General features: G+C 37.1%; 1 protein-coding gene and 1 long non-coding RNA gene across 2 annotated transcripts; one reads left to right on the top strand and one right to left on the bottom strand.

Annotated features, from left to right (window-relative positions):
* The first annotated feature begins 758 nt into the window (after positions 1–758).
* On the top strand, positions 759–27057 carry sema3h (sema domain, immunoglobulin domain (Ig), short basic domain, secreted, (semaphorin) 3H). Its single transcript, XM_060882393.1, has 17 exons — positions 759–1383; positions 7734–7888; positions 8724–8786; positions 8872–8991; positions 9490–9583; positions 9738–9857; positions 10664–10809; positions 11056–11170; positions 17019–17088; positions 19800–19944; positions 20514–20733; positions 20872–20960; positions 21040–21081; positions 21580–21734; positions 21832–21893; positions 23680–23822; positions 24895–27057. Exons 1-17 carry the CDS (start codon positions 1284–1286, stop codon positions 25318–25320), a joined length of 2265 nt encoding a protein of 754 aa, XP_060738376.1. The 5' UTR covers positions 759–1283; the 3' UTR covers positions 25321–27057.
* On the bottom strand, positions 16786–20953 carry LOC132854164 (uncharacterized). The gene is made up of 3 exons (XR_009649228.1): positions 20901–20953; positions 20532–20616; positions 16786–16827 (listed from the first exon to the last, which is right to left on the bottom strand). It is a non-coding gene; the product is annotated as an uncharacterized LOC132854164 (long non-coding RNA).
* Positions 27058–27284: the final 227 nt, after the last annotated feature.

Genomic DNA, 27284 nt, shown 5'->3' with positions numbered 1-27284 from the left:
TAGATTGTCTCTCATTACTCATTCCACCAAGAAGTGTCTCTCACAATCAGATATGTCTAATGTCATATTAATAGTGTCTCTCTGCAAGTCTCTCTAATTCTTCTTCTTCTGACTATCTTTATTCCTAATGGAGAACTATCTACTGATCAAGTCTCTCTCAACTGATTCTGTCTCTCTGCCTGTCTCTTTAGTTTTCAGTACTGTCTTTTTGAGCCTCTCTATCCAGTGTCTCTAATACATCTTACCAATCTGATTCTGTTTCTGTGTTTCTAATCAGTACTGACTCTCTTATCAAAACTGTCGTTCTGATCCTGACTCTAATACCCACCAGTACTGTTCCACTGTTCCACAGTGTCTCTTAGAATATTAAAGCTATCCACAGGTGGAGATTAACTTTAGCCCCCAGGCAGATCTGCAGTGGTGAATTTCTATTGATGAGACCTTTTAGTGTGAGATTAGGTTTAATCTGCAGCTGGACCCCCACTCTAAATCTCTTACCCGACTGCCTCTGAGGAGCCGCACCACTCACTGCCATGAGGCTCATTTCTCCTCACAAATCTCTTTCTCAGGACCTGTATGAGTATTTAATGCTCTCATAATAGGTGTAGAAGGATTCGCTGGAAGTTTTGTGTTCGTATCTGGGAGTGATTTTGTGTACACATTGCTTATGAAATTTAGATAAGAATACAGGGGAAAATGAGCAAAGGGTTTAGAGACATAATCAGTTAGGAGTCAGAAGCTCAGACAGACCGAGAAAACAAGAGATGTGGAATGAGATGAAAGCCACACACCAACTGTCAGATCCCTCTTTTTAAGAACACATTGAGAAGGGAGAGAGGCGTGGAATAGTTCCCTCCTTCTTTATAGTGGAGCGTTTGGATGTAAGGAGAGAGGGAAGGCTAAAAGAGGAATGAGACACAGAGAGAGACATTAACTGCAAATAGGGGATTAACCAACACCATAACATATTTAAAAAAAACGAGAGCAAGTGTGTGTGAGAGAGGGTACGAGAAAGAGAGAGAGAGAGAGAGAGAGAGAGAGACAGAAAGAGAGACAGAGAGAGAGGAGCACTTATCCAAGGAAACGTTGTTACTGTTAGATGACAAACAAGAACAAAAAGCAGAGAGATATTAAACTGGGCTGGATTAGATTTCTCTGCACTGTGGAGAAACACAGAAAAACACACACAGAGGAGTGTGATGCTTCCTGCCTGAGCACTAGCTGTATGCCGTTTGTTTGTATTCAGGTTGTTTAGAGTGTAAAGTGCACAGTGTGTTTCAGCCATGAGGAGGATATTATCTTTTACCTTTGCATCGCTGCTGGTGATTTCTTTGTCAGGAGCATGGAGACCATCTCAACCTAGACTACAGTTCACACACTCGGGTAAGAACACACAGCTTTAAGTCAGTCTCTCTCTCTCTCTCTCTCTCTCTCTCTCTCTCTCTCTCTCTCTCTCTCTCTCTCTCTCTCTCTCTCTCTGCACCACTGCTGATTGGAGCCTTTTTTACTCTTAGTGTATATAAGTGTGTGTTAATGTGAGTTAATCAGAGAGGGATATAATCAGTGTATTCTCCAACTTATGACTTTAAGAACTTAATTACTGTTAATTATTCATTTTTGCATGAGAATGTGTGTGTGTGTGTGTGTGTGTGTGTGTGTGTGTGTGTGTGTGTGTGTGTGTGGTTGACTGAGTAAGTGAGTGAATGTGAGCTTGTCTGTGTGCACATGTGTATGTGGAGCTCTAGATTATTATCCAGGGTGTTTTGGCCTGATTTCCCAATTGAAAAATGACATCTGGTGGTTTGTGTGATACCATTAACACACAGACACACACACACACACACACACACATGCTCTGATCACTCATTCATACTGACAGCATTAGGACGGATGGTTGTGTTATGACTAATCACACGGGAACTTGTGCCTGTTATTAGGGCTTTACATACTGCATGCAGTTGTTTCTGGCTCAGCAACAGGGATGAGCAGTACCTCTAAAATATATACTTGTAACACATGTTTAAAATCCAAACTACTATTTACCGTTTTTGAATTTGATCCTTGCAAAATAGAACAGGGTGTAACTATTATCATTGGACATTGCGTAAGAGTGTGAAGTGAGCCTCATGTGATTCTGGCAGAGCAGATACTCACACAAATCATCTGCAGCACCATCTTCTCAAAGGCACCTTGTGTTCATGAATAGCGCAGCTGGGCAAATGGAGACATAGCAACGGGTTAGTTTTATTCATTATGTAGGAAAAGACATGAGGAATAATATTTTCCAGTGTGAGCATACTGGTTTATTTTTCCTATGGCACAACATCTAGCAACAGTTTCTATTATTATTATTACGTTACATTATTATTACATATGTTTTAACTGTTTATAGTTTGGTGTAATCTTGTGGAAGGTCCTCATGACCTTCTTAAGTAAGTTCTTGTTATCTCTTGACATTTTAGAAGCTGTAAACAGTTTTCTCTCTAGCCTTTCTTTTCTCTCTTTCTCTTTTTCCATGTTGGTAAAATTTATCTCTATAACTTTTCTCAGACAGTGACAAAACTTTAACACTGGAGACTCCTTCCAAAAATGCTGAATAAATCTTCTCACAAAAAAACCCCACTATATTTACAATGTTCCCCATTTATTAAGTGGCTTGTATGCTGTGACAGCTTTACAAGTCCATGTGTGAATGCTATTACAGACGTGTTAGAACAAGCACATCTGTATAACACTTGAAGCTGCTACTTTAGTCACATTATGTTATGTTGTTATGTTGTTATGTTATGCTGTGAACCAACACCTTCTGACCAATCCATCCATATTCTGAACTGCTTATCAATCACAGGGTCATGGGGAGCCTTGAGTCTCACAGGACTTATCCCCAGGGCACAAAGTGGGGGTGTGCGTGTCACTTAACACTCACTTACTCACTTATTGACACACTTCGGACAATTTATGCCAATCAGCTTAATACTTAAAAAGTCAATTGAGTAATTGATTGATTGTTCATGATTTAATGTGGCCTTTCAGTGGATGGATATGTACAATGTTAATCGTAGTTCTCATATACTATTGATTTATTTTTTGACTAATTTGGAAATTTGTACTGAAAAACATTTCTAGAAACGTTGCCCAGTCCTTATCTGTGCTTTGAGTTGTTTTCCCAGGACAGGAACAGTGTAACCCTCTTCTCTGCTCATCCATGCAATCAGTGCTGATTATCCAACAAAATTCTGTCGTATTTGTAACCGGACACGATGTTTTCCCATAACTAAATGCCCCTCTATACAGTGCAAAGTTTAAAAATGTGGGTCTTGCTGTCCTTTATCGTTAAATTGATGTATTCTTTTGCTTCAGAAGTCTGTTTATAATAGATTTGACAAGTCAGGTTGCTTTCATTAATGAACTGATTGATTAGTTTGTGTTTGATTTGATGGACATTTACAAGCATTGTGTGGAGTTTCTGAGCACACTCAGAGAGCTGTTACAGCTCAGTAACCCTGCAGATATAGTGACAAAGACATGGGGAAAGTGCCAGGCTTCCAGGGTTTATTGTCCAGCTGGCAAGAAGCTGAGTTCTGTTTTCTGGATGCTGGAGCTCAACAGCAGCACTGAGAGAATGAAATAAAGAGTAATAGCAAGAGAGGGATGATTTCCAAGAATATTAATCTGTATACATACAGTATGTTGTGTTCAGATATTCACTTGTTTATGCTCCGTATTGTTTTTTATTTATTCTCTTTAAACATATTGATATATATGAAATTATTTTAGATTATTATAATTTATGTTCTTTATATTAACCCTGTTATTTTGTGAATATATGAATATAGCAGAATATTGAATTGTAGTATAGAAATGATCTAATATTTATCATTATGGAAGTATGCTTTTATCAGTATACCTAGTATGATAAAAATAAATAATAATAATAATAATAATAATAATAATAATTATCATTATTATTATTATTATTATTATTATTATTATTATTATTATTATTATTATTGTTAGCATTAGGATTTAGTATTATTTGTTCTAAATGTATTCTTCTTAAAACATCTACAGTTTTAGAAGTAAATGCAGTACTTGGGTGTGAGAGGCACAGAGACTTCATTATGTTAAAAATAAATAAATAAATCAGGCATGTGTGTGTGTGTGTGTGTGTGTGTGTGTGTGAGGCTGATAATTATGATGTATGCTCATATTTAAGAAAGGTTGTAGGTAATGTTGAAAAGGTGTTTGTGAGTGACAGTTGAGAAATCCCAGACATGAGCAATGTGTGTTATGATGTTTGCATTTGTGTTTGCATATCAGGATGTGTCTGTGGCTTATGCGTGGATGTGTTTGTGTAAGAGTGTGTGTGTGAATGTGTGTGAATGTGTGCTTTTCCCAGCCCTGTTCTCCAGACCTCTTTTCACTAATTAGGCCATAATTGTAGAAATGATAACCCCATTTCCACAGGAAGTGTGTCCCGTTTCCAGTGGTCCCCTACAGCGCAGGAGGGAAACTCTTCCCCAGGGAAACAGTGCCCCAGACAGAGCTATCCATTCATATCCTCTCTCTCTCTCTCTCTCTCTCTCTCTCTCTCTCTCTCTCTCTCTCTCTCTCTCTCTCTCTCTCTCTCTGTTTCTCTATCTCTCTCTCACACACACACAAACACACAAGTTTTATTATTGCACAAACACACCTACACACACTTAAACAGACACTCCATTCCATTTCCACATAATGATAGGGTTTAGTGTAACTATGCCACAAACTGACTTCTTCTTTTTTTTTTTCATGCTACTCTGTCATTTTAACGCAGCAGATGTCATGGCTGCACAATAGCGGTTAGATTAACTCCCAGATGTATATCTGAGGAGTTCACTTGGTTAAATAGTGACAGTGTGTTTTTTTTTGTTGTTTGTTTTTATGAGATGTCTTGTATGAACAAACTCATGCATATTTTCCTCCTGAATAAACTAGATAAAAATATACAAACATAACATCTCATCATCAGGATTTATTTTTGATGTGCTTGTACATGCTACATTTGTTAAAGTGATTGTTGGTTACAAGTCTTTTGAAGACAAATAATTCTGAAGACAAGAACATGATGTGATATTATGAAGGCCCTTCAGTCAAATAACAAGTGCATTTGTGTGTGTGTGTGTGTGTGTGTGTGTGTGTGTGTGTGTGTGTGTGTGTGTGTGTTGATATTGGAATGTGTCTAGCAGTATCACACACCGTACATTTGCAATAATCAAATATTCTAAAATGAGCATATCCCATGACTAAGGTAATCTAATACACACACAGAGAGAGAGAGAGAGAGAGAGAGAGAGAGAGAGAGGTTGTGTTTAAATACTGAAAATTGTATTCCTGCTGATGTTCACCAAGATTTGAATGTAATCCTTTAGATGGATGGATGGATAGATGGATAGATGGATGGATGGAACAATGAAAGGATGCTCAAGTGGTGTAGGCATGGATGGATGAATGGATGGATGGATGGATGGTTGGATCAGTGGATTGATGGATGGATAGATGGATGGATGGATGGATGGATGGATGGATGGATGGATAGATGAATGGATGGATGAAGAGAGAGGTATTTTGTATGAAAAATGACTGATGACAGACACATGAATGCAGTGATGGATGAGTGGATGGACGAATGGACAGTCAGAGGGAAGAAAAGATAAATGTGTCTCCATTTCTCTGATTATGTGAAAAAAAGATCAATCATGAAGCCATTGGAGGCCAAAGGTTACTTGGCTTTAGTAATTAGTCATTAGGAGGTCATATGAGACTGAGCTTATATAACCCAGGCCACACACACTGAGAGACAGGTGGAATACCAATCGTAATCCTATGGAGGGGTATTTAGTTTACACACACCCCAGCAGGACTGAAATATTCATTGTTGCTATAGCAACTGCCCCCTATGCAAGGGTGGGGTGGGCGCAGCTGGTGCTTCTCCGACTGAGTCGGGAATCTGTGTGTGTGTAAAGAGAAAGGTTGTGAAGGCAATACAGTTCTGTGGGTACTCAAGAAAAGTCTGGGAATAATTACAATTAAGGAACTATGTTTGTCCAATTAAGAGGTGTGTGTGTGTGTGTGTGTGTGTGTGTGTGTCTTCAAAGGTCATATTCACCAAATCCAAAACAGCTCCAAACTGTGTGTGTGTGTTTTGTACGTGTGCATGCACACATGTAGGTTGTGTTACTGCTGTCATGTTTTTATCAATTGCTAAACACACCACAGGCCTTCTCTTGTGTGTGATATCTCAGTATTGCTTCATGTCTTTATCTTTTTCACTCATTAGTTTATCATTCGGTCATCAGCAGTCAGAGTGAATGTGTAGATTATTCTGTTTCAGAGCTGGTTTTTCTAGCCTGGCTGTCTGGCTTCTTGTCCTTAAACATCCTGCAATGTGTCTGTGATGTTTTATGTGTTTGTGTGTGTGTGTGTGTGTGTGTGTATGTGTGTGTTGTCTTCCAATAAGCTCACAAATTTATTTGATGCTATTGAGAGACTGAAAGATGCATATTTTGGATGATGTTTTCTCGGTTCTGCTCTGTATCAAAGACTAAACAAATCCAGATTCTTAGTCTGCCCAGTTTTGATCTACTGTATATAATATCGATTCTAGACATAGGGTCTGTGTTATATAACCAGACTGTCTTTCTCTTCTGAGACAGTTTTCTGCTTTCAGTTTTGGACAGTTTTCTGCCTCTGCCTCAAATCTTTTTCATATTTCAGGAAAATATCCTTAGTACTATGTAATATTTGGCTGAATATATTAAACACGTGCAAACTCTCACTCCATCTCTGTCTCCCTCTCCCTCTTCCTCTTCCTGTCTTATGACGCATGCATCTGGAGTGTATGGGTAATAACCACAGACAGGAATTTTGACACATTTCCCTGTTTTTCAAAAAGCAGACGAAACCTGTTTAGAATTTGTGATGGTCAGTTGAATTCCTTTACTAAAGTAAAAACATGTCCATAAAAACTGTTTCACTACAACAATAAATATATTACAACAAGTCTTACATGAGAAGTCCTATCAAACCTTCTTATGTGTATATATTCAACTAGAGCAACAGGGTAAAAAGTCTTTATCACTAACACACACTTTCCTGAAGGTTTTCTGGTATTTACACACATCAAAACCTATTTAAGTCTGACCAGAAAACTTGTGTTGAATTGCTGAACTGAATCTTCAATTTAATCTTCAGTTCAAAACACATAATCTCTAACATATTTTTTCTCAATGATGGGATGATTGGAAAAAGGGATATAGTATGGGAGAGCATACAGAAATACAGTACGTGATTCTAGAGAGCTTTAAACTGGATGACCGGCGCTAAGATTTACTCAAATCTGTATATTAAAATAAAAAAAATTCCCAAAAGACACAAAATAAATTTCAGAATATAGTATTATATCTATGACCATAACACTACAGGATAGGTAGAAAAAGCTCGGGGACACAAATTTTTATTTCAGGAGCTTCATTAATGTCTTCCATTATACATGGATTTGGAATAAAGTTTTTACTCTTTTTTCAGTATAGGAAAATGGATTGAATTTCCTGTATATTGCTTATTACACTACAATAGGAGTAGATTAGACGATTTGGAACACTTCCTTAACACTGATTTGACAGAAAAGGTTTGGCTCCATATGTGAACCAATGTTAATGGCTTAACATCTGTCCTTATCTGTCTGTGTCTCTCAGAGCTGGTCCATAGCGGCAGGCTGATGTCTCTGCCGCTCTCTGCCGGGTATCTGAACTCTCTGCTGCCTGATGAAGATGGCCGTCGTCTGTACATCAGCATGAAGGACTATTTACTGTCAGTCAGCCTGGATGATGTTACACAATCCACTCGCAAGGTGATAACAAGTTCTCACGTCCTTGTTTTCTGTCAGACACAGCTCTCAGCTATCAGTCATAACAGAAGGAGCAGGACTTCAGTTCTGCTGCATTGCCACTGTCGCATTACATCAGAGACACCACCTTGTGCTGTGTGTGTGTGGGCGAGTGTGTTTGATTTTTGTCACCAGACGGTTGTGAGTTTAATGCTTTTCGCGTTGTCTGAAGGGGCAAAGGTAGTGAATGTTAGATGATGTTTATCTGAAAGGTTAAGATGGAGTATGTTGAGTATTTTAAGTGAGATGACATATGAATAATGACCTGATCATCAGCTCATAATGCAGCATTTTTTGTAACACAGTCACAAAAACACACACACACACACACACACACACACAGAGACACACACACAAACAAACAGATTCAGACATCTATCAGCATTAACATTAAAATATGTGCAGGAATCCAGTAGCAGAAACTGCCTTATCTTATCAAAACTGTAATTTCAGACCAGCCCTTTCCATTTAACTGACTAACTGTGTGTGTGTGTGTGGGTCCCTACCCTACATGACTAAGTGTACATTTATGCAGATTAAATCTGAAAGATACGGGAATACCGTTTCAATAAGGTCTCAGGAGTGAGAACTGTTCTTCATAAGTTCACTGACTCATCTGATCAACAGAAATTTAAACAGAAATCGACACCAAACAAATAATAATAATAATAATAATAATAATAATAATAATAATAATAATAATAATTACTATTATTATTATTATTATTATTATTATTATTATTATTATCATTATTATAACAAACTGACTGTATGTGTTGCTTACGTGTTTGTGTTACAGATTTACTGGCCTGCGAATCCAGATCGAATCCAGGACTGTCTGATGGCTGGAAAAGACCCACAGGTAAAATACTCATTTGCTGTATTAATAAACATTCACATGCAATATACTGATATATTCATTTCCTGTTTTGTTGTGCCCGGTCTAGCTGGAGTGTGCCAATTTCCTGCGTGTATTGGAGACTTATAACCAAACTCACCTGTATGCCTGTGGAACAGGAGCCTTCAACCCTCGTTGTGCCTACATTCCCACCCGCCTCTTCCTCACGGTACTGAATGCTTTATACTGGCTATTAGACGAGTGATATATTAAAGGGATATAGGGAATTATACAGGTCATGATGTGATATTATAGGATAGTATAGGAAAGTAAAATCACATGAAGAGATGATGTGACATGTGAAATGTTTCTTTCTCTTTCGATCTCTCTCTCTTTCTTTCTCTCTCACAAAAATCGTCTATTGACATGAACATTTTATTGTAACTACTAGTATTCCGTAACTAGCCATAATAACAGTTGTATAACTGATGGTAACTCCTATAGTAAGAGTGTTATAACAAGTTGTAATTTCCATAATGGCCGTGTTATAACAAGAGGAACCTATCAGAGTTACAGTGGTATAACCAGTTGTAAATTCAGTAGCACAGTAACAGTGCTTGTGCACAGGATCCATGCTTGTGATCCATGGTCGTAGATGTGATGAGATGAATGTAACATGTAATGTAATGTGTGTGTGTGTGTGTGTGTGTGCTTGTGTGCGATGCAGACTGAGGATCAGATGCTGCAGTATGAACAGACAGAGACTGGAAAAGGAAAATGTCCCTATGACCCCCACCAAAAGACTGCTACTGCTATGATTGGTACAGCTGTGTGTGTGTGTGTGTGTGTGTGTGTGTGTGTGTGTGTGTGTGTGTGTGTGAGTGTGAGTGTGTGTGAGAGAGTGTATATTTTTATCCGTCATTTTAAAGTTTGATGTCCTTTAACCTTTGTTTGGGGTTGTGTGTGTTATTACAGATGGAGAGTTGTATGCTGGAATCACGTCCGACTTCATGAGTCGCGACTCTGCATTTTTTCGAAGTCTTGGAGAACGTCACGTGATCCGCACAGAGCAATATGAACCAACCTGGCTTCAGGGTACACACTCTTTTACACTTTTACATGTACATAAAAAAAATTAAATCAGTATAAACAAAATGTAAGTAAATTCTATTTACACTTTTTTTTTTACCATAAATGTAAATGTTTAGCTCGATATTGAGGATGATGTTTGCCTTTTACACCAGAGCTACAAGGCTAAACTACGTCCATTATTGCACAATATTAATCCAATGGCTAAGCTTCCACTTTTTTGTTAGCTACATAAGCCTTGCAACACTATTGAGTAAATAAAGAAAGAAAGAAGCAGACATTTGTCTCCAGACATTTCTTGTTTGATCAGTTTAATTTATCTCTGCATGTAAAGTTGTACATTTCTAATCTAAGAAAATTTATTATTAGTTGAACTATTAGATTAATATACTTTAACATAGCAGTGTTAATTCTCAAGTCTGAGTCTCTAGTATCATTACTTGTAACAGTAGAAAAACACTATTCCTTTAGATTTTCTACCACAAGAGAAAGAGAGGAAATGATTGTTTATAGCTGTTAAAGTGTGAACTTGTTTCGTGGACATGTCACAACATTAAAAGGAACATTAGAAGTAACGGAGCAAAAGAATAGAATGTTCTTTAATGTATATATAAAAAAAATAATGCACTTTGTGGTGGTAACAGTAGCTCTACTTCATCACAGAGGGACCTTCTTGTTGCTTAATCCACACATAAGCACTCCAACATACAAAGAAATGTTTAGAACAAAAGTCTAATTTCTTCTAAATCAATAAACCTTTTCACTTTCTTTCTTTTTTCCTCTTTTTTCTCCTGTTTCTTTGGCTGCCTCAGATGCTCAGTTTGTGCGTGTGGCCATGATGAAGGAGAGCGATAATGAGGAAGATGATAAGGTCTACCTGTTCTTCACTGAGCGTGCTCAGGAGGCTGAGGGGCCCGCCGGCAAAGTCCTGTACACACGAGTCGCCCGTGTCTGCAAGGTGTGTGTGTGTGTGTGCATACCTTCACATTCTGGACTGTAAGCTTGCATATCTACCTGCATGTGTGGAGGTGGACGTGCTCGTCTGCATTTCTGCCTGACCCAGATGTTTGAGCAGTACATCACTGTACTTTAATCAAAGAACCGAAAGCTCAGATTATATAAAAATGTTGATTTTCATCATCTGATCATCTCATGCGTTATGGTACTTTTCATGACGTTTGTGTGTTTCTCTGTGTTTATGTAGAATGACATCGGTGGCCAGCGCAGTTTGGTGAATAAGTGGAGTACGTATCAGAAAGCTCGAATGATCTGCTCTGTTCCGGGACCTGATGGTTTACAGACACACTTTGACCAACTGCGTAAGTTTATAATCATTCATAATTAACACCAAATAAAATTTATGTTGTAGTTAAAATGTATTTTCTGTCTGAAAAAAAGTGCCTGTGATGGAGATAATACTTTAGAAAACATGCCAAGGTGTATCAGGGCTCTGTAATCAGTGTCTACACACACACACACACACACACACACACACACACACACACACACACACACACACACACACACACACATTCACACAAACCAGTTTCTTATCACTCAGTCTGTGTAAACAAAAGCTGTTCATAGAATAAACAATTCTTTGGTGATTAGACTAAATGAACTATATCAAACATCAAACATGTACACACATACAATCTCTCTCCCCTCTCTCTCTCTCTCTCTCTCTCTCTCTCTCTCTCTCTTTCTCTCTCTCTCTCCCCTCTCCCCCCCCTCTCACTCACTCTCATACACACACAACAAATACACTCCCACCATAACACTTTATTATATTTTCACGAACCAATCCACCTGAATAATGTGTTTTCACATCTGTTCTTCTACACAGACTCTCCCTCTTTCTTTTTGACCTAAATGTTAAAGGATCATGCAGTTTGTGCAGAAGCATTGTGGTTAGTGGTTAACTTTAAAGTTAGCATTCAAGAAAAGCCTGTGACTACTTTCTAACAAACTCCATCTGATCAGCTCATGCGTCTTGTGGTATTTGCAATACTGGAGGTTTATTTGATCTGTTACAATGTTCACAATCTTAGCAGAACCCATGAAAGTTTAAGCTAATTGTAAATATTGTGTTATTATAGTCAAGTTTTTTCCTTAGTCATTTACCAACACATTTGAGGAAAGTAATGATAGCAGCAATTATTTTATCTTGTTTGCTTTGTGATTTTGTCTTTATTTAACAGCTAAGAGCTACTGAGCTAAATCATTAACCTTAGTCTTGCTAGCTTGCTAGCTGCCATTTTTTCCAGCTGCTTAGCATTGTGCGTTCTTATAACCTTATATAAAAGTGAAGAGCAGTTTCAGCTTCCCATGTTGAACAAATAAATTCAATAGTTTTATTAAACGCGACAAATTCAAAATGATGTCGGGTTAAATTGTTAGAAATTTGAAGCAATCTGAAACATTAGCACATGTAAAAACCCTAATTTTCCATTGTTACTACCAAGACTGTATTTATTACTTATGAATCACTCCCAGCTTCTAATTGCTCAATCTTACATAGCCATGACAACGTTAATTCAAGCAACTTGTGCTCTCGGCGCCTTCAGCGAGTCTGTGAAAATTCCACCAGTGTCATATTTACACCATGCTCTGTTGCCTGGAACAACTACATCTCCACAGGGCATTGTGACTCAGGGTCCCTCATGGTGTAGAGCTTGTGTTGAACAGGTAGACCACACAGGGGGAAAGTAGTAGCTCAGTGGTTAAGGTGTTGGACTACTGATCAGAAGGTCATGAGATTGAATCCCAGGGCCACCAAGCTGACACTCCTGGGCTCCTGAGATAGGCCCTTAAACCATAGCTGTATAAATGAGATAAATATAAGCAGCTCTGGATATGGGTGTCTGCCAAATGCCGTAAATGTACCGTGCTGTGCTCAGTGTGTGTCTGTGTCAGCTTGTGTCTAGATGAAGAATCTTAATCTGGATTCATATAAAACAGGGTGCCGTGAGTTACAGAATTAATGTTACAACATACATTGTTGTACTGCTATAACACATGATTAGCACATATTTTAACTAACATCCACCTGCCAAATCTTAAACAAAGCTTAATCTGTCAGCCGACTGCTGTATTATATTACAGTTTATATGCAGCACTTGCATCATGTCCGTAAGCCCGATTTATTTGTTCAGGTTGACTATTCTAAAGTCAATGCTACAACAAAGTTTTGTAACAAAAAAAATTCATTTGGATCTTAAGGGCTCATCTTTTATTTTTTCATTAATGTAGCACACTTGTAATTATTTTACAAACAATATAGCACAATTAAAATTCGTACACATTCATACCTACATGTAAACACATGCGAATCCTGCTAGCATTTTTAATCAGTATGTTTAAAATAAATGATTAAATAATAAATATATTTTCTCATTTTCATTTTGAAAAATTGAAAGAAATATTTCCACATTTTTAAACATAATGTCACTTACCACAGAAAATAATTTGAATGTTTCTTTCCTGTATTGAGAAAAAACTGAGTATTTGTTGGAGAAGTTGTAGTCTGCATTAAAAAATCAGAGATTAAAGGTTGAATAAAATAGGAATAAAACAATTATGTTCCGCTAAACCGGATAAATTTCAGGGTAAAATCAGACCAGTTTCCTCAGTACAAGGAAGGAGATGAAATAATGTTGTAGCTCAGTGGTTAAGGTGTTGAACTATTGATCTGAAGGTCATGAGTGGGCCCCTGAGCAAGGCCCTTAACCCTTAATTGCTCAGTTGTATAAATTGAATTAAAAAAAATGTAATTCACTCTGGATAAGGGTGTCTGCTAAATGCCAGAAATGTAAATGTAAATAATCTACAGACTAAATACATGATAGAAACCATACACAGAAATCAGGATCAAAGAATTGTTTAAGATGTATAGTTATGTTTGGGGTTGTGATGTTTTGTCTAGTAACAACAGAATTTATAAATCAAGCAGCCAAAATTGGCATGTGAGCTCCAAATAATTACCATTTAAATCCTAGCTTGCTATAAAACCAGCTTTTTACTATAAATCTTACCAAAAATAAAATCTCCCACAGTTTCCTTCAGTAACTTTATAAATAGTATTTTGAAGTAAATTTGAACGTTTGAAAGGATGTTTTGGTCAGAATGGGGATCAAACATGGTTAGTGGAAACCTCACTAAAAGCAAACCTGCTCTGACTATGAAGTGGTTTCTCTCATAATGACTTTTCCACTGCAGCGGATTGCACACTCTTTATTTAGTTACACAGATTCATTATTCCTCACTTGCATTTTCAATTATGTGGTGATTGATTGATCTCATTTCTGCTCCAGTTTGAATAGCCATCTGCCTGTTCATGCTATTAAAAGTAGAAGCACAGTTTAGTGTGTGAGCTTTAGTTTTATAGCACAGCGCTGCTGAATGCTCCAGTCTGATTGGTCAGAAGAGGTTGATTGGTTTTCTGTAACATCTTCAACAACTGTAATAAACAAATCCAATCAATTTGTGAATCGAAAATCAAGTCACTTCAATTTTATTCTATTCTATTTGTATAGCGCTTTTAACAATGGACATTGTCTGAAAGCAGATTTACAGAACATAAGAAATATAGTACAAAACGTTTAATATCATACAAAGATTAATATAATACAAAAGTTCAAGATTAATATTAGATATAATTGTGTTTATATTTATCCCTAATAAACAAGCCTGAGGTGACTGAGGTGACTGTGGTGAAGAAAAACTCCCTTAGATGGAAGAGGAAGAAACCTTGAGAGGAACCAGACTCAAAAGGGAACCTCATCCTCATTTGGGTGATACTGGAGGGTTTGATTATAAATATACAGTCTGATGATTGTGTATTAATTGGGAGGTTGTTGTTCTCAAAGACCACATGTAGTTGGCATCCAATCAAGGTTTCTGAAATGGGAGAGGTTTTAGGATAAAGAACGAATGCTTATAGCAGAATTAATAACAGAAAATAACAATTGTTTTTATATGTTCTACAATTGATTAAAAAAAATACTGTTTTCTTTTATTTGTCTTTCTAGAATTTGTTTTTTGTTTCACTTTTTTGAGTTTTAGATATAGATTATCTAACATCTGTGGAATGTGCAAAACATGCTTAAGGTATCATTATTAGCCTAAAAGTATATACTTTGTCTGGCTGGCTATGTGATGGATTTTGGTTTGTTGTTTGTCGATAATATAAGTGAATATATCAAGTACGTTAACATTAACACAAAAGAAATAAAATCTGAATAATGTGAAGCACAATGTGTTAAGATTATAAACAAAGCATATATTCAGCATTTTTTTTGGAAATATTACCATAGCATAAAAGCTCACACATACCAGCTGTTCCTGCAAAGCCTTAATTTTAATCTTAAAATTAATGAATGAATTTGCATAATTTAATGTCAGCTCATTACATTGTGATTTATTTATTGTGATTCCTCTGTTTTCTTTTTAGCTAACGTTCATTTTAAGTATATTTGATTCTCATTTTCGAAAATGTTTATTTGAATGTTTAAGGTTTGTTGTGTGTGCGTTTATGTCGGTGTTGGTGTATATGACGCAAGAAAATTTGCTATTGTCCAAGTTCACAGAGTTTACACTGTCTGTGTGTGTCTATTTGAATAAGTGTGGCTTGTGGTTTGGAAGTGGTGAGATTTTTAGTTGTTTGTCTAAAACATGTCTAGGATTACTGTATTGTCAAGTGTTTGTGTGTGTGTGTGTGAATGTGAGGGTTTTGCTACTTTTATTTGTGCCTCTGTGTGTGTGTGTGTGTGTGTGTGTGTGTGTGTGTGTGTCACCCTCATCCTGTCTCCAGTTTGCCTGGATGTGTGGCAGATAGATTAGCATGGACTGGAGGGAGTGAAGGAGGGAGAGAGTGAGAGGATGACAGGGGGTTGTTTACAAGGATGGTAGAGAATAGGGGCTAGATGGAGGGGTGAATGAATGCGGGTCAGACAAAACTATCTTACTTTCAGGAAGAACCGGGCTTTTTGTTTAGAGAATCTGCCACAACTATGGTTTCCCAATGAACTGAGGGACAAGAGAGGGGCAAAAGTGGGGAAGGAGAAAAAGAGAGGAAAACAAAAAAATAACATTTAGATTTGATTAATTTACATTCAAAGCATATAGCAGATGACTTGTCGGGTTTGCCAGAGTCTTGGGATCTGAATCACAAGCTCTAACCTCAAACTCAAACTGTCAATTAAGTCACCACTGTTTTGATAAAAGAAAGGAATAAAAAGTGAGAAATAATCGAAGAATGATGAAGAATGTGTAAAAATGAGGATAGGAAGAAGAAAAGTAAGAAAGTGGGATCGCTTTTTTTTATTCATTCTTAACAGTAATTTTTTAATTAATGTAATTTATAAATTAAAACATTGTTTTGTATTTTGCTAATTTTAATTATTTTAATTAATATCTATATACTATATTCATAAAATATAATAATTATTATTATTATTATTTTGAATACGGAACATTGCGAGTCAACTTTCTTCTACAGGTTATTCTGTGTGTTTTTCTTCTACAGTTCTACAGTTCATTCAGTGTGTGTGTGTATGTGTGTGTACTGTATGCATGAGAGAGAGAGAGAGAGAGAGAGAGAGAGAGAGAGAGAGAGAGAGAGAGAGAGAGAGAGAAGGTCTGATTATATCTGAAATGTTAGGACCCTGGGAATGCGGATATGTACCAACGTGTCTACTGATCATATGAATGTGTGTGTGTGTGTGTGTTTGTGTGTGTGTGTGTGTGTGTGTGTGTGGTGTGTGTGTATGAGGGAAATGAGAGTGTACACATGAAACCACAAGTATGTCAGATTGTGCAAGTTTATTTGCAAAGAAAGAGAGTGTGACAGAGGTGAGACTGCTTTGTTTTCCTTTTGCATGTATATGCAGGAGACATTTTTAAATGTCCCCTATTGTCTTGTTCTTGCTGGTGCACTCCATCACACCTTCTCACACTTCATCTCCACACTCCAAACCTGCAATAAAGATAGGATATCACTTTTTCAATCATGGATAAATATTATGGATAAACATTAAAAAAATATAATACCACTGTTACTAATCTATTGTCAAATAAATACATTTGTACAAGAAATCTACAATCTATATTTTAAGGAATAAATCAAGCTCTAAAATCAAAAAAGTAAGCACTGATTTCTCTCTACAGAGGACATCTTCATTCATCATGGCAGAGACGAGAGGAACCCGCTGATATACGGCCTCTTTACTACCACCAGGTAAATTCACATACTCGCTCAAAACAAGCAGTAACAATGTGGATTTGCACTAGAAGTAACAATGAGGATGGATTTAATTCGATTCATTATAAATGGCATAGAAAGCTGTGAATGCTAACCCTGCTTTTAACACTAACAATAAATTGTCATGCAAATTGAGTTTGAAATTCTCACAAATCTGTAAGCATGAGCCCATGTTTGCGTTTTCTTTTCTTGGCTCAAACACGATTGCAAATCCCTTAATTCTGAGAAGCAGGTGGCAGTGTTTTTGTGGCCCACATACAAAAAACAGAAGACTCTGACTCACCCCTTATTTACACCATAAGAGAAGCCTGAGAACTGCTTTTTTACTTCAGTCAGTCAGACATTTACTGCAAGGGTGTAACACATTATTTGTAAATGTATCTGTTTAAAGCTTCAAATATCTTCATATATATTTCAGATTTCAACCTGAACTAGGTGTGGCTGATATTAGGTTTTTCGTTGACATGAAGCCTAAGACTTAACTACATAGAATAATGGAAAACATTGGAATAATGCCAACGCTGTCAGCATGGTCTATGATTTCTGGCTGTGACAGTTTTTCAGTCTCAGCTGCATCACTCAAGTCACTCTAGTTGGTCTCTAGAGATTTTCTTTTACAAAGTTGGTTTTTTTCCCAAACAATAAATAACCTAGTATACTTATTTTAACCACCAGTTTTAACCGTGACCAGGCAGCTACTAAGGATGCTGTAAATGCATCACACAGCAGAGCACACATGCATGGTGACCTGTGCATGAGAATACTGTTCCTTAGTTACACACCTCTGGTCTTAACCTCTGGTCTTAAGATGCCCTCTAAACAAAAAACTAATAAAGTTATTTGTGTCCATATCTCTTTCTGTTTAGAACATAAATAACATATTCATATGCATCTATGTGCTCATGGAAATTGTAAGTGCATGTGCGTAGCAAAGATCTTCACATTTTCCAATCAATCTTTAAAACTTTTGGGAATATTTTCCCAATAAATATAACACGACACACCCTGTTGGCATCACAGTGGGCAATCAAACCTGAGTGTAGGTGTGGCAACATGCTGTACTTTGATTTACTTTGAAGGCTGTGTGTGTGTTTGTGTATGCGTTTGTGTGTGCGTGTGAGTTTGCAGATGTGAGTCTGACCACATCTGTTTAATTTGTTTTATTAGTGTGTGTGTGTGTGTGTGTGTGTGTGTCTTTCGGTTTGGTTTGGAACAACCAAATCAGGCAATGGAATCAAGCAGCAGGGTGGAGTAATGTTCTAAAATACAGCTTCAGACTTTCAGGCAAATGGAAACAGTGAGTGTAGTAGCCAGACTGATGGCAAAAACTGAAGTCTTTACACATCTCACACACTAAAACACACCGGGCTCATGTAGCTGATGAAAGATCTTAATACAGTTGCAAAAAGTGAACGAATCAAAAAAAAAAGTGTTGATTCGTTTTCTGTAATAGTGGCAGCCACATGAATAATCATAGGTTTATGCTAATAGGTTTGTTCTAATACATTATTGTTTCAATAGTAACAGTTAATTCACAGGGGCTTGTATGGCAGGTGCTCCATAATTTAATCTAAGGCTAATAATAAACATGCAAATGTGTTGTTATCTAACAAAGCAAAACAGAATCATTAATGAGGTGCAGCTGTCTATATGAACTTCAGTCTTCAGTGCTTGCTTTGTTAACAAGTCAGTATGTTTTCTGCCATGGGATTATCTTCAAGACAGGAGTTTTTGCATGTTCCAGTTTTGGGGTAGCATTTTGAACATATTTACATTAATGGCATTTGGCAGACATTCTTATCCATGGTGACATTCATTTCATCTAATTTTATAGAACTGATAATTTAAGGGTTAAAGGCCTTGCTCCATGGCCCAGCTGTGGCAGCTTGGTGGACCTGGGATTCAAATTTACAGTATTCTGATCTGTAGGCCAACACCATAACCAGTGAGCTAGAATCTCTTGGCTGTGGATACTGAAGCTCCTTCTTGTGTTAGGATTGTTAACACTCCTGTTGTGTGTTATACAACAGATGATAGACTTCAGTACTCAGCAGCCTCTCTCTGTGACTTTGCATGGTCTACCGTGTCATGGTTGAGCTGTTGTTGCTCTTAGACACTTGCATTTTACAATAATAGCACTTGTAGTTGACTGGGGCAGATTTAGAAGGGCAGAAAGTTCAATAACTGACTTGTGGCAAAGATGAAATCCTAAGACAGTGCCACATTTAAAGTAACCGAGCGCTAACCTTCGACCTATTCTACTGCCAAAGTTTGTCTATGGAGATTACATGGCGATGTGTTTGATTTTGTGCAGCTGTTAGCTATGGGCAAAGCTAAACTCCTGAATTCAATAGTAAAGACGTACTACTTCCCATTTAGGTGCATTAAAAGACCTACCATTTATTCCTAGATATTTTGTTTTTATAAAATCCTTACTGCATATTAAATGTAAATTATTTATATAGTTCATATAAATCCTATTTATATATCAATTATATTAACCCTCAAAAATTCAAGATAATTATTCAGTTATTCATTTTAAAGCATATAATTTTAGTAAATTCTGTGAGCTATACAGAAACTACACTGAAACTACAGTAATAACCTGCAGTTGTTGTCTTAGTGTAAATGTTAATTGTCAATAAGGAAACATCTGTTAAAGCATATGTTCTCTATCTCACACACAGTGATGTGTTAAATGGATCAGCGGTGTGTGTCTACCGCATGCAAGACATCGTCCGTGCCTTCAAAGGAAACTTCTACCACAGAGAAGGGCCACAGTATAAATGGGCAGAGTTTACAGGCAGAGTGCCCTATCCCAGACCTGGAACAGTGAGTTCTCTTTCTTTCTTTGAAGATCAGAATAGTAAGAGGTATGTGACCATGCTGTGCCTTTATTGGCTTTGAGGTTTACTCTTGATTTGTCATATGTGGCATGTGATTGCAGCTCATTAACAGAGACTCAGAGTACTGATACTTTTCTTAATGCTCGCCATTCGTCGCTCTGAGAAACTGTAAATGGTTTGATAAATTTCACAACCCACATTTAAGGTGGGATTTTAGCTTCATTGTTTTGTTTTGTAGTTACTACATAAGTCACAGGGAGTGTAGATGTAAGATTGTTGATTTTAGGTTATTTTAGGTGACATTAAATTATAATGCTTTTAAACAGGATCTGTTATAGATCCTGTTTAAACATTTATTCTTAGTGACAGTGTTATGAAGGTGTATGATTTTTACTAAATTTAGCATGGCTAAGTCTTTTTTATTATCAGAGTTGTTACTTCATGCCCTGTAGAATTAATATTTTCATCACTGCTACTGTTGGGCCCTAAACCCTATCTGCTTCAGGGCCACTATTTTATAGCTAACCATAGCATGTTCTTTATATCGCCAACTAGTGTCCAAGCAGCACTTACGGACGTTTCCGGTCCACTCGGGAGTATCCTGATGATGTCATCTTCTTTAGCCGCACCCATCCACTGCTGCAGGAAGTGGTGCGTCCTGTGGATAACCAACCTTTGTTAATTAGAGTCGGTGTTGACTACAAGTTGACCCGCATCGTTGTGGACAGAGTGGAGGCTGTGGATGGACAATATGATGTTCTCTTCATTGGGACAGGTGTGTGTGTTTGTGTGTGTGTGTGTGTGTGTGTGTGTGTGTGTATGTGTGTGTGAGTGTGTGTGAATGTGAAAGCTCCATATATAATGAAGTAAACTAAAAAAATTGTGTGTGTGTGTCTTATCTATTATACTGTAGATTCTGGGCTGGTGCTAAAGTCCATTCACCTCCCCCAAGAGCAAGGACAAAGTCAAGAGGTCACCCTGGAACAGCTGCAGGTCTTCAAGGTACGGCGTGTCTTTGCATTCCTAATGTAACCTCAGTAACTTAAGACTATTGACCTTTGATCTGTCTCTGTCCATACAGCACAAGTCACCAGTCACCGCCTTGACACTATCCAAGAAGAAGGTATGGTTACTGTGGACTGTGTACAAACACACACAGACATAAGCAAAATCGATACCCCATTCCCACTATCTTTTATACAGTGTTTCTATGGCAACTTGAGACTAGGCAGATGAGAGTCAATTCCAGAAGTGTGAGTTTTCACACATTTAAGGAAGGAAACACACAGGCGAATGCACTTGAGACAACACAAAGCAGCAGTGCATTTTTTTCTGGTTAAAGCTAAGCATGGTGTGAATGCCTATGTTTGTGTGTCCTAGATATTCTTCCTATAGTTCCTAGTCATATATTATCTGAAATATTTCTCTAAGATTGTACACTGCAAAGCTTGAGATTGTAAGATTTGGCAGAAATAATAGCAAAGTGGTGTGTGTGTGTGCAGTTACATGGTAACATTTGAGCAGCTTGAGTGACAGAGCATATATATGTGCAGAGTATTTGCAGATGTGCATATTATGTCAATTTATGTGCATATTTTCTTATGTGTGTTCTCTCGAGCAGTGGCTGTTCGTGGGATCTGCAGAAGGTGTGTCTCAGTTGGCTCTGTATCAGTGCGACCTATACGGTCAGGTATGTGCAGAGTGCTGTCTGGCCAGAGACCCATACTGCAACTGGGATGGCCATGCATGCAGCCCTTATATGCCTGTTGCACGCAGGTGAGCACCAGAAAACGTACATTTACATGTTCACACATTGTGGTTTTCTTATTATAATCTACACCTCCTGTTTACATATCTTTCTTTCTATCTTTAGGAGAAGCACTCGTCATGTAGGTGATTATGGGAATCCTTTAACTGAGTGTGTCCGACAGGGAGGTAAGAGACAGAAATGAGTCAACTGAGTTGTTTTATTTTACGTTCAGTTCAAATCACAGTTGGCAAGTTGCCTGTACATTTGTTAACCCTAACCACGGTCAAACTGTATGTTCCAAAATAGCATGTGACTACAGTGTATGATGTAACTCAGTCAATTGTTAGTGTTAGAAAGCTTTGCAATGAAATAAAACCTTTAAGGCTTTTAACATATGCTGTATGGCAAAAAAAAAAAAAACAACAACGTATGTGCCACCTGAGTATCATACAAATATGTTGAACATCCTATTCCAGTGTGGGTCTCACCTTTTGCTGCTATAACAGTCTCGAGTCTTCTAATAGGTCACTTTGGCCATATAGTTTAGCATTATAATTAACATTAAGTGTACTGCCATTTGTGTCTCCTATATGGATGTTGTTCTAGGCCAGTAGTCATCAACTGCCAGACCATGATCCTGCAAAATATTTAAGCAGACCAAACCAAGTACCCCTAACCCAAAATACATGACACTGTTCACATCTCTAACTGCCAGTGTGGCTTCTGTAGAAGATCCTCTGTTCTGGCTCATCCAATCACATGCAAGCCAGCTCAGCATACTAGCTAGACAGGGCTATTGGCTATGGGCATTCTGAAAGAGAGATTCTTCACAGATTTTTCATTATAAATTTTTTCTCTTACCTGATGACTGGCAAATTTGAACAAAAAAAAAAAAAATTAACAACCAAAAAAGATGATTGGACAGAGATAAATGTGTTCCCTCTCACTACTAAAAACATATGTCACATCTGTTGAGTTCAATGCACTAGTCAAAAGTGATAGCATGAAACAAAACAGAACATCTTTGAATTGTCATATTTATAAACACAAAATGATGATTAATGACTAAGCATTAAAAGCTTTGGTAGTTGTTTACACATTTATAAGAAAGGGATTTTATTTAGCTGGACTATTACAAATTTTAGATATTGCAGAAAACAAACTACCAGCTAACATCAATTATGTGATAAAATACAGCTTGTACATCCAAGCAGAAAGGAATGAATCGTGCAAGCAACCTAAGAAACCATATCCATCTCAGAATGTAGCACTTATTAGATTGACAACAGCTCTCAAGATCATGTGGAGTGGTATGAACAATAAAACATGTGGAAGAAGCTTTCCCAGACAAAGTCAGGTTGTTGGTGCATTATGATGATGCAAATAAGAATTTGGTATGAGATAAATACTTTCATGGAGCCATCCTGTTTTTTAAACAGTCCAGAATAGTGGTCTGGGAAATATTTTCCAGACACACACTAGGGTGCTGTTTATACAGTGCAAGCTATCAGAACATTGTTAGCATGCATGTTAGCTAGCAGCACATTGTTGCATGGTAAGTGTTTTCATCTCTAAACACTTCTGCTCTGTTACCTCGAACAGACCCTGGATCTTTTTAGATGTGTGTTTACAGGGATGTTTGCAAAAATACACTGCCTATTCATAGCAATCATATACACATGTTTTAATATTCCTGAAAAAACATCCATTATTATGGAGAATCCATGCTCAGGTCCCATATCCATGCTGTTCTGAAAGCCAAAGCAAGCAAAGTAATTTTTTAATAAACATACATTTAGCTGATCAATAAGAAAATAATAAATGCTCTACAACCTATATCTGATGTTATAACGCAAGATTATGACTTTGATATTATTTTAGTATTGTTCTAATACTTGTATTTTTATATAATGGTTTGTATGATTCAGTACAACATCTTTCATTCATTTTTGTTTATGTCTGTTTGCATAGCTGGCCTAGAAGTGCAGTCTGAGGAGAAGGAAATAGTCGTGGCTGTTGGGAACAGTACCTATCTGGAATGTCTGCCTAATTCACAGCATGCCACAGTTACCTGGTTTAAACAGACTGGAGAGAACAGCCTAGAACAACATGAGGTACAAACATGACCTTACATGTGATCCATACTGTTAGGTGGAAATATTTACATATAAGGCAATAGACATTCAAACACCAATATTTCCATCCATACGATTCATTTTACTATACATTTACAGTGTTTAAGGCAAATAGGTTATCTAAATTACAGGTCATTTCAAAATAATAGCTAACACAGATTTGCTTTAGTTCATAGTATAATTTACTATATCACATTTTCAGTGGGTCAAAAACTTTTATACACATTTTTTAGGTCAGTCTATAAATTCTATGGGATTCAGTTCAGTGCTTTGCCACTCTAACACTTTCACTTTCACTTTGCTGCATTTAAAGTTTTTACTTTCTTACTTATTATTATTACTATAACATTCCTCCTTTTACATGATGTTATCTATTTATTTTCAAGCACACAAGTACTCTTTTTACCAATCCATCCCATAGCACAGTGCTGCCAGCCCCATGCTTTACAGTTGGATAGTGTTCATCAAATTGAAAGCCTCACCCTTTTTCCTCCGTACATATGCTAATCATTATATATATATATATATATATATATATATATATATATATATATATATATATATATATATATATATATAGAGAGAGAGAGAGAGAGAGAGAGAGAGAGAGAGAGAGAGAGAGAGAGAGATAGATAGATAGATAGATAGATAGATAGATAGATAGATAGATGATTTTCTGGGGTTCAAGTGAACCTCTCAGACCTGTTCATTCATCACTGGGAGTTTTGTGTCTTGTTCCTGCATGATGCACTGTCTTTGTTGTCTCAACATTTTTATATTTGCATTCAACTGTATGTAGAGATGCTCATGGTTCTTTCAGTGAATTAAAGCTGAAACAAAACTGTCTTTAATTGAATGTTTAACTCACTTGCCAAATAAAATGTAGGGGAGCATGAAATGTTTAGAATTTAAATGAGTGGAAATAAATGGAGTAATAGAGTGTTACATCTGAAAAGGAATATCTTTAGGTGCATGTATGCTCTTGGCCTCAAGTCTATAGACATAATGCACATGCATTAATATACAAACAATAACTCCATCTCCTATTCAGGTTACCTCAAGGGATCAGCTGGTAGTGATTGACAGGGGGATCCTGATCCCGAGGGCACAGCTTAACCATGGTGGGATTTATCACTGTCAGCTAGAGGAGCATGGATTCCGTTGGACGGCCGTCACTGTTCGATTGAGCGTGTGGGGTCCCAGTCAGGGTGCCATCGCAGACTCCACCCAGCCTTGGAAACAGGATGTGATGGCTCTGAATCGCCACAGTGACTTGGAGCACTACTGCAAGGAACTGGGCAAACAGCGTCATGATCACAAAAAATCCAGGGAAAAGGAGCAGGCACAGGAGAGAAAGAAAGGGGAAAGACAAAATCATGGAGGAGAACGAGGAGAGAAAGAGAGAGAGCGAGGAAAAGGCAGGAAGAACAGAAGCAAAATGGGCAGCTCTGCTTTAAGGTCACCAAGAAGCACTTAGAGACGTTTCAACTGTACACAATTGGCAATCTACCAACAATACAATACATACATGACAACGAAAGTGAATAGCAAATACCTTCACAAATTTAAATATGAACTCACATATATATGAACATGCACAGAATAGTGACAGTATTGTTTTTCTTGAAGCTAAATGAGAGGACGGTTGCTAAGCAGCGACGTATGAATGACATGGCTTTTATGTGGCATGATCTCGAAGCCTATGGACATATGGACATATGGTATATAGTGACTGAGCCCTGCAGAGCTGAAACCCCTTACAAACATACAAAATCATCTCAGACATTTTTGTAGTTTGTGTAAATAACAAAAAAAAAAGCCTCCAGGATTTTTGGAGCACCTTTAACAGCTCGTTATTTTAAAAAGACTGCTTGCTGTGAAGCACACATTTTACAGTTATTGCATATTAGCTGCATCTAAATGTATTGTTTTGAAAATGTTTTTTTTTTCTTATTTATCTTTGTATTTATTTTTACTGTCCTTGAGAGAAAAGTTGTATATTTGTAGTGATCTTTTTCTTCAGTCATTAAGAATGGACAAAAAAAATTCCTACGATGACCTTTTGGTGGTTAAATATTTAGTTAAATCATTGCTGTTGCAGGAATATCCTTTAAATATTAAGAGACTTGCAAAATACACGGCGATAGAAGAAAACCTTGCTTGATGTTTAGCTTGAAGTTTCCTGGCATTGAGATAGCTCTAAAATGGACTTGACTAAACAAAGAAGGAAAAACTGAGTCAAATCATTGGTTTTCTAATAAACGAACATGATCTGATTGGTCCATTATATATATATATATATCTGACTCCAGCCACGCATGACGAACATGATAACATCTAACTTCATGACGAGAGCAGGGTCAGCAACCGAACGATTTACCTAACAGAGTTCAAGCAAGTTCACCTCACCCAGGTGCAGGCTGTTTTTATGAATCTTTATAGAAGCCTGTGTTTAAAACTAAGCAGTTAACTATTGCACTGCACAACTACAGTACCAGTGGAAAGTGTTTATTAACCACCTTATAAGGAGGCTTAACATCTTTATATTCACACAATAAAATGACATTGAGGATGTTAAAGAAAATAATTATAAGGAGTCATGATTGTCCAGCTTTAACAAACCTCATCTATGCTGGGCACTTGCATTTTCTAGCAATCAAGCAATCAAGCAGTCAAGCAATATCCTTAAAGTTTACTCATTCATTCATCTTCAGAAAGCAGTTGATCCTGGTCAAGATCAAAGAACAGTGGTGGGCATACACCCTGGTTTTGATGCCAATCCATCACAATTTAGCATCACCTGGCCACTTGCTAGCAAGATTTTGGGAACACTATCTCAGTTAACTAACCTGCTTGTTAGTTCTTCCCTTTCAAGCAACAGGTACCATCCAAGAAGGGTGAGGGATAACATGCACTTCTTTTGACATATGGTCCAAAGAAGATCAGTGTAACATAGGAGAGCTAAACACGCTTGGAGGATAGCAAACTTGCCTGTTCTGTAAAAAAAATAAAAATAAATAATAAATAAATCTTGTAAAGTGTTCTTCAGTCTGTCATTCTGTGGGAATCCTTAAAAGCTCTATGGAGAACCCTTTAAGAGAGAGTTTTTCATACACTTTATTAAGATCGTGTACAGTACTTCATGCTTGCATTGGATAAAACCTTTTATCTTGTAACTAGATCAAAATGTATAAAGATTGTTCTGACCCTGAAACTGTGTAACTTCTCTGAGCTGAAATTATTATTAAACAAAATAGCATACCCAGCTTTAATCAAAGCACATGACTGGTAAATAATAATAATAATAATAATAATAATAATAATAATAATAATAATAATAAATAAATAAATAAATAAATAAATAAATTCAACACTCAACATACAATAAATAAATACATACACACACACACACACACACACACACACACACACATATATATA

This window comes from Tachysurus vachellii, chromosome 11 (genome assembly GCF_030014155.1).
Source record: "Tachysurus vachellii isolate PV-2020 chromosome 11, HZAU_Pvac_v1, whole genome shotgun sequence".
Classification (NCBI taxonomy): domain Eukaryota; kingdom Metazoa; phylum Chordata; class Actinopteri; order Siluriformes; family Bagridae; genus Tachysurus; species Tachysurus vachellii.
This window is presented reverse-complemented; position numbering and strand designations above follow the sequence as displayed.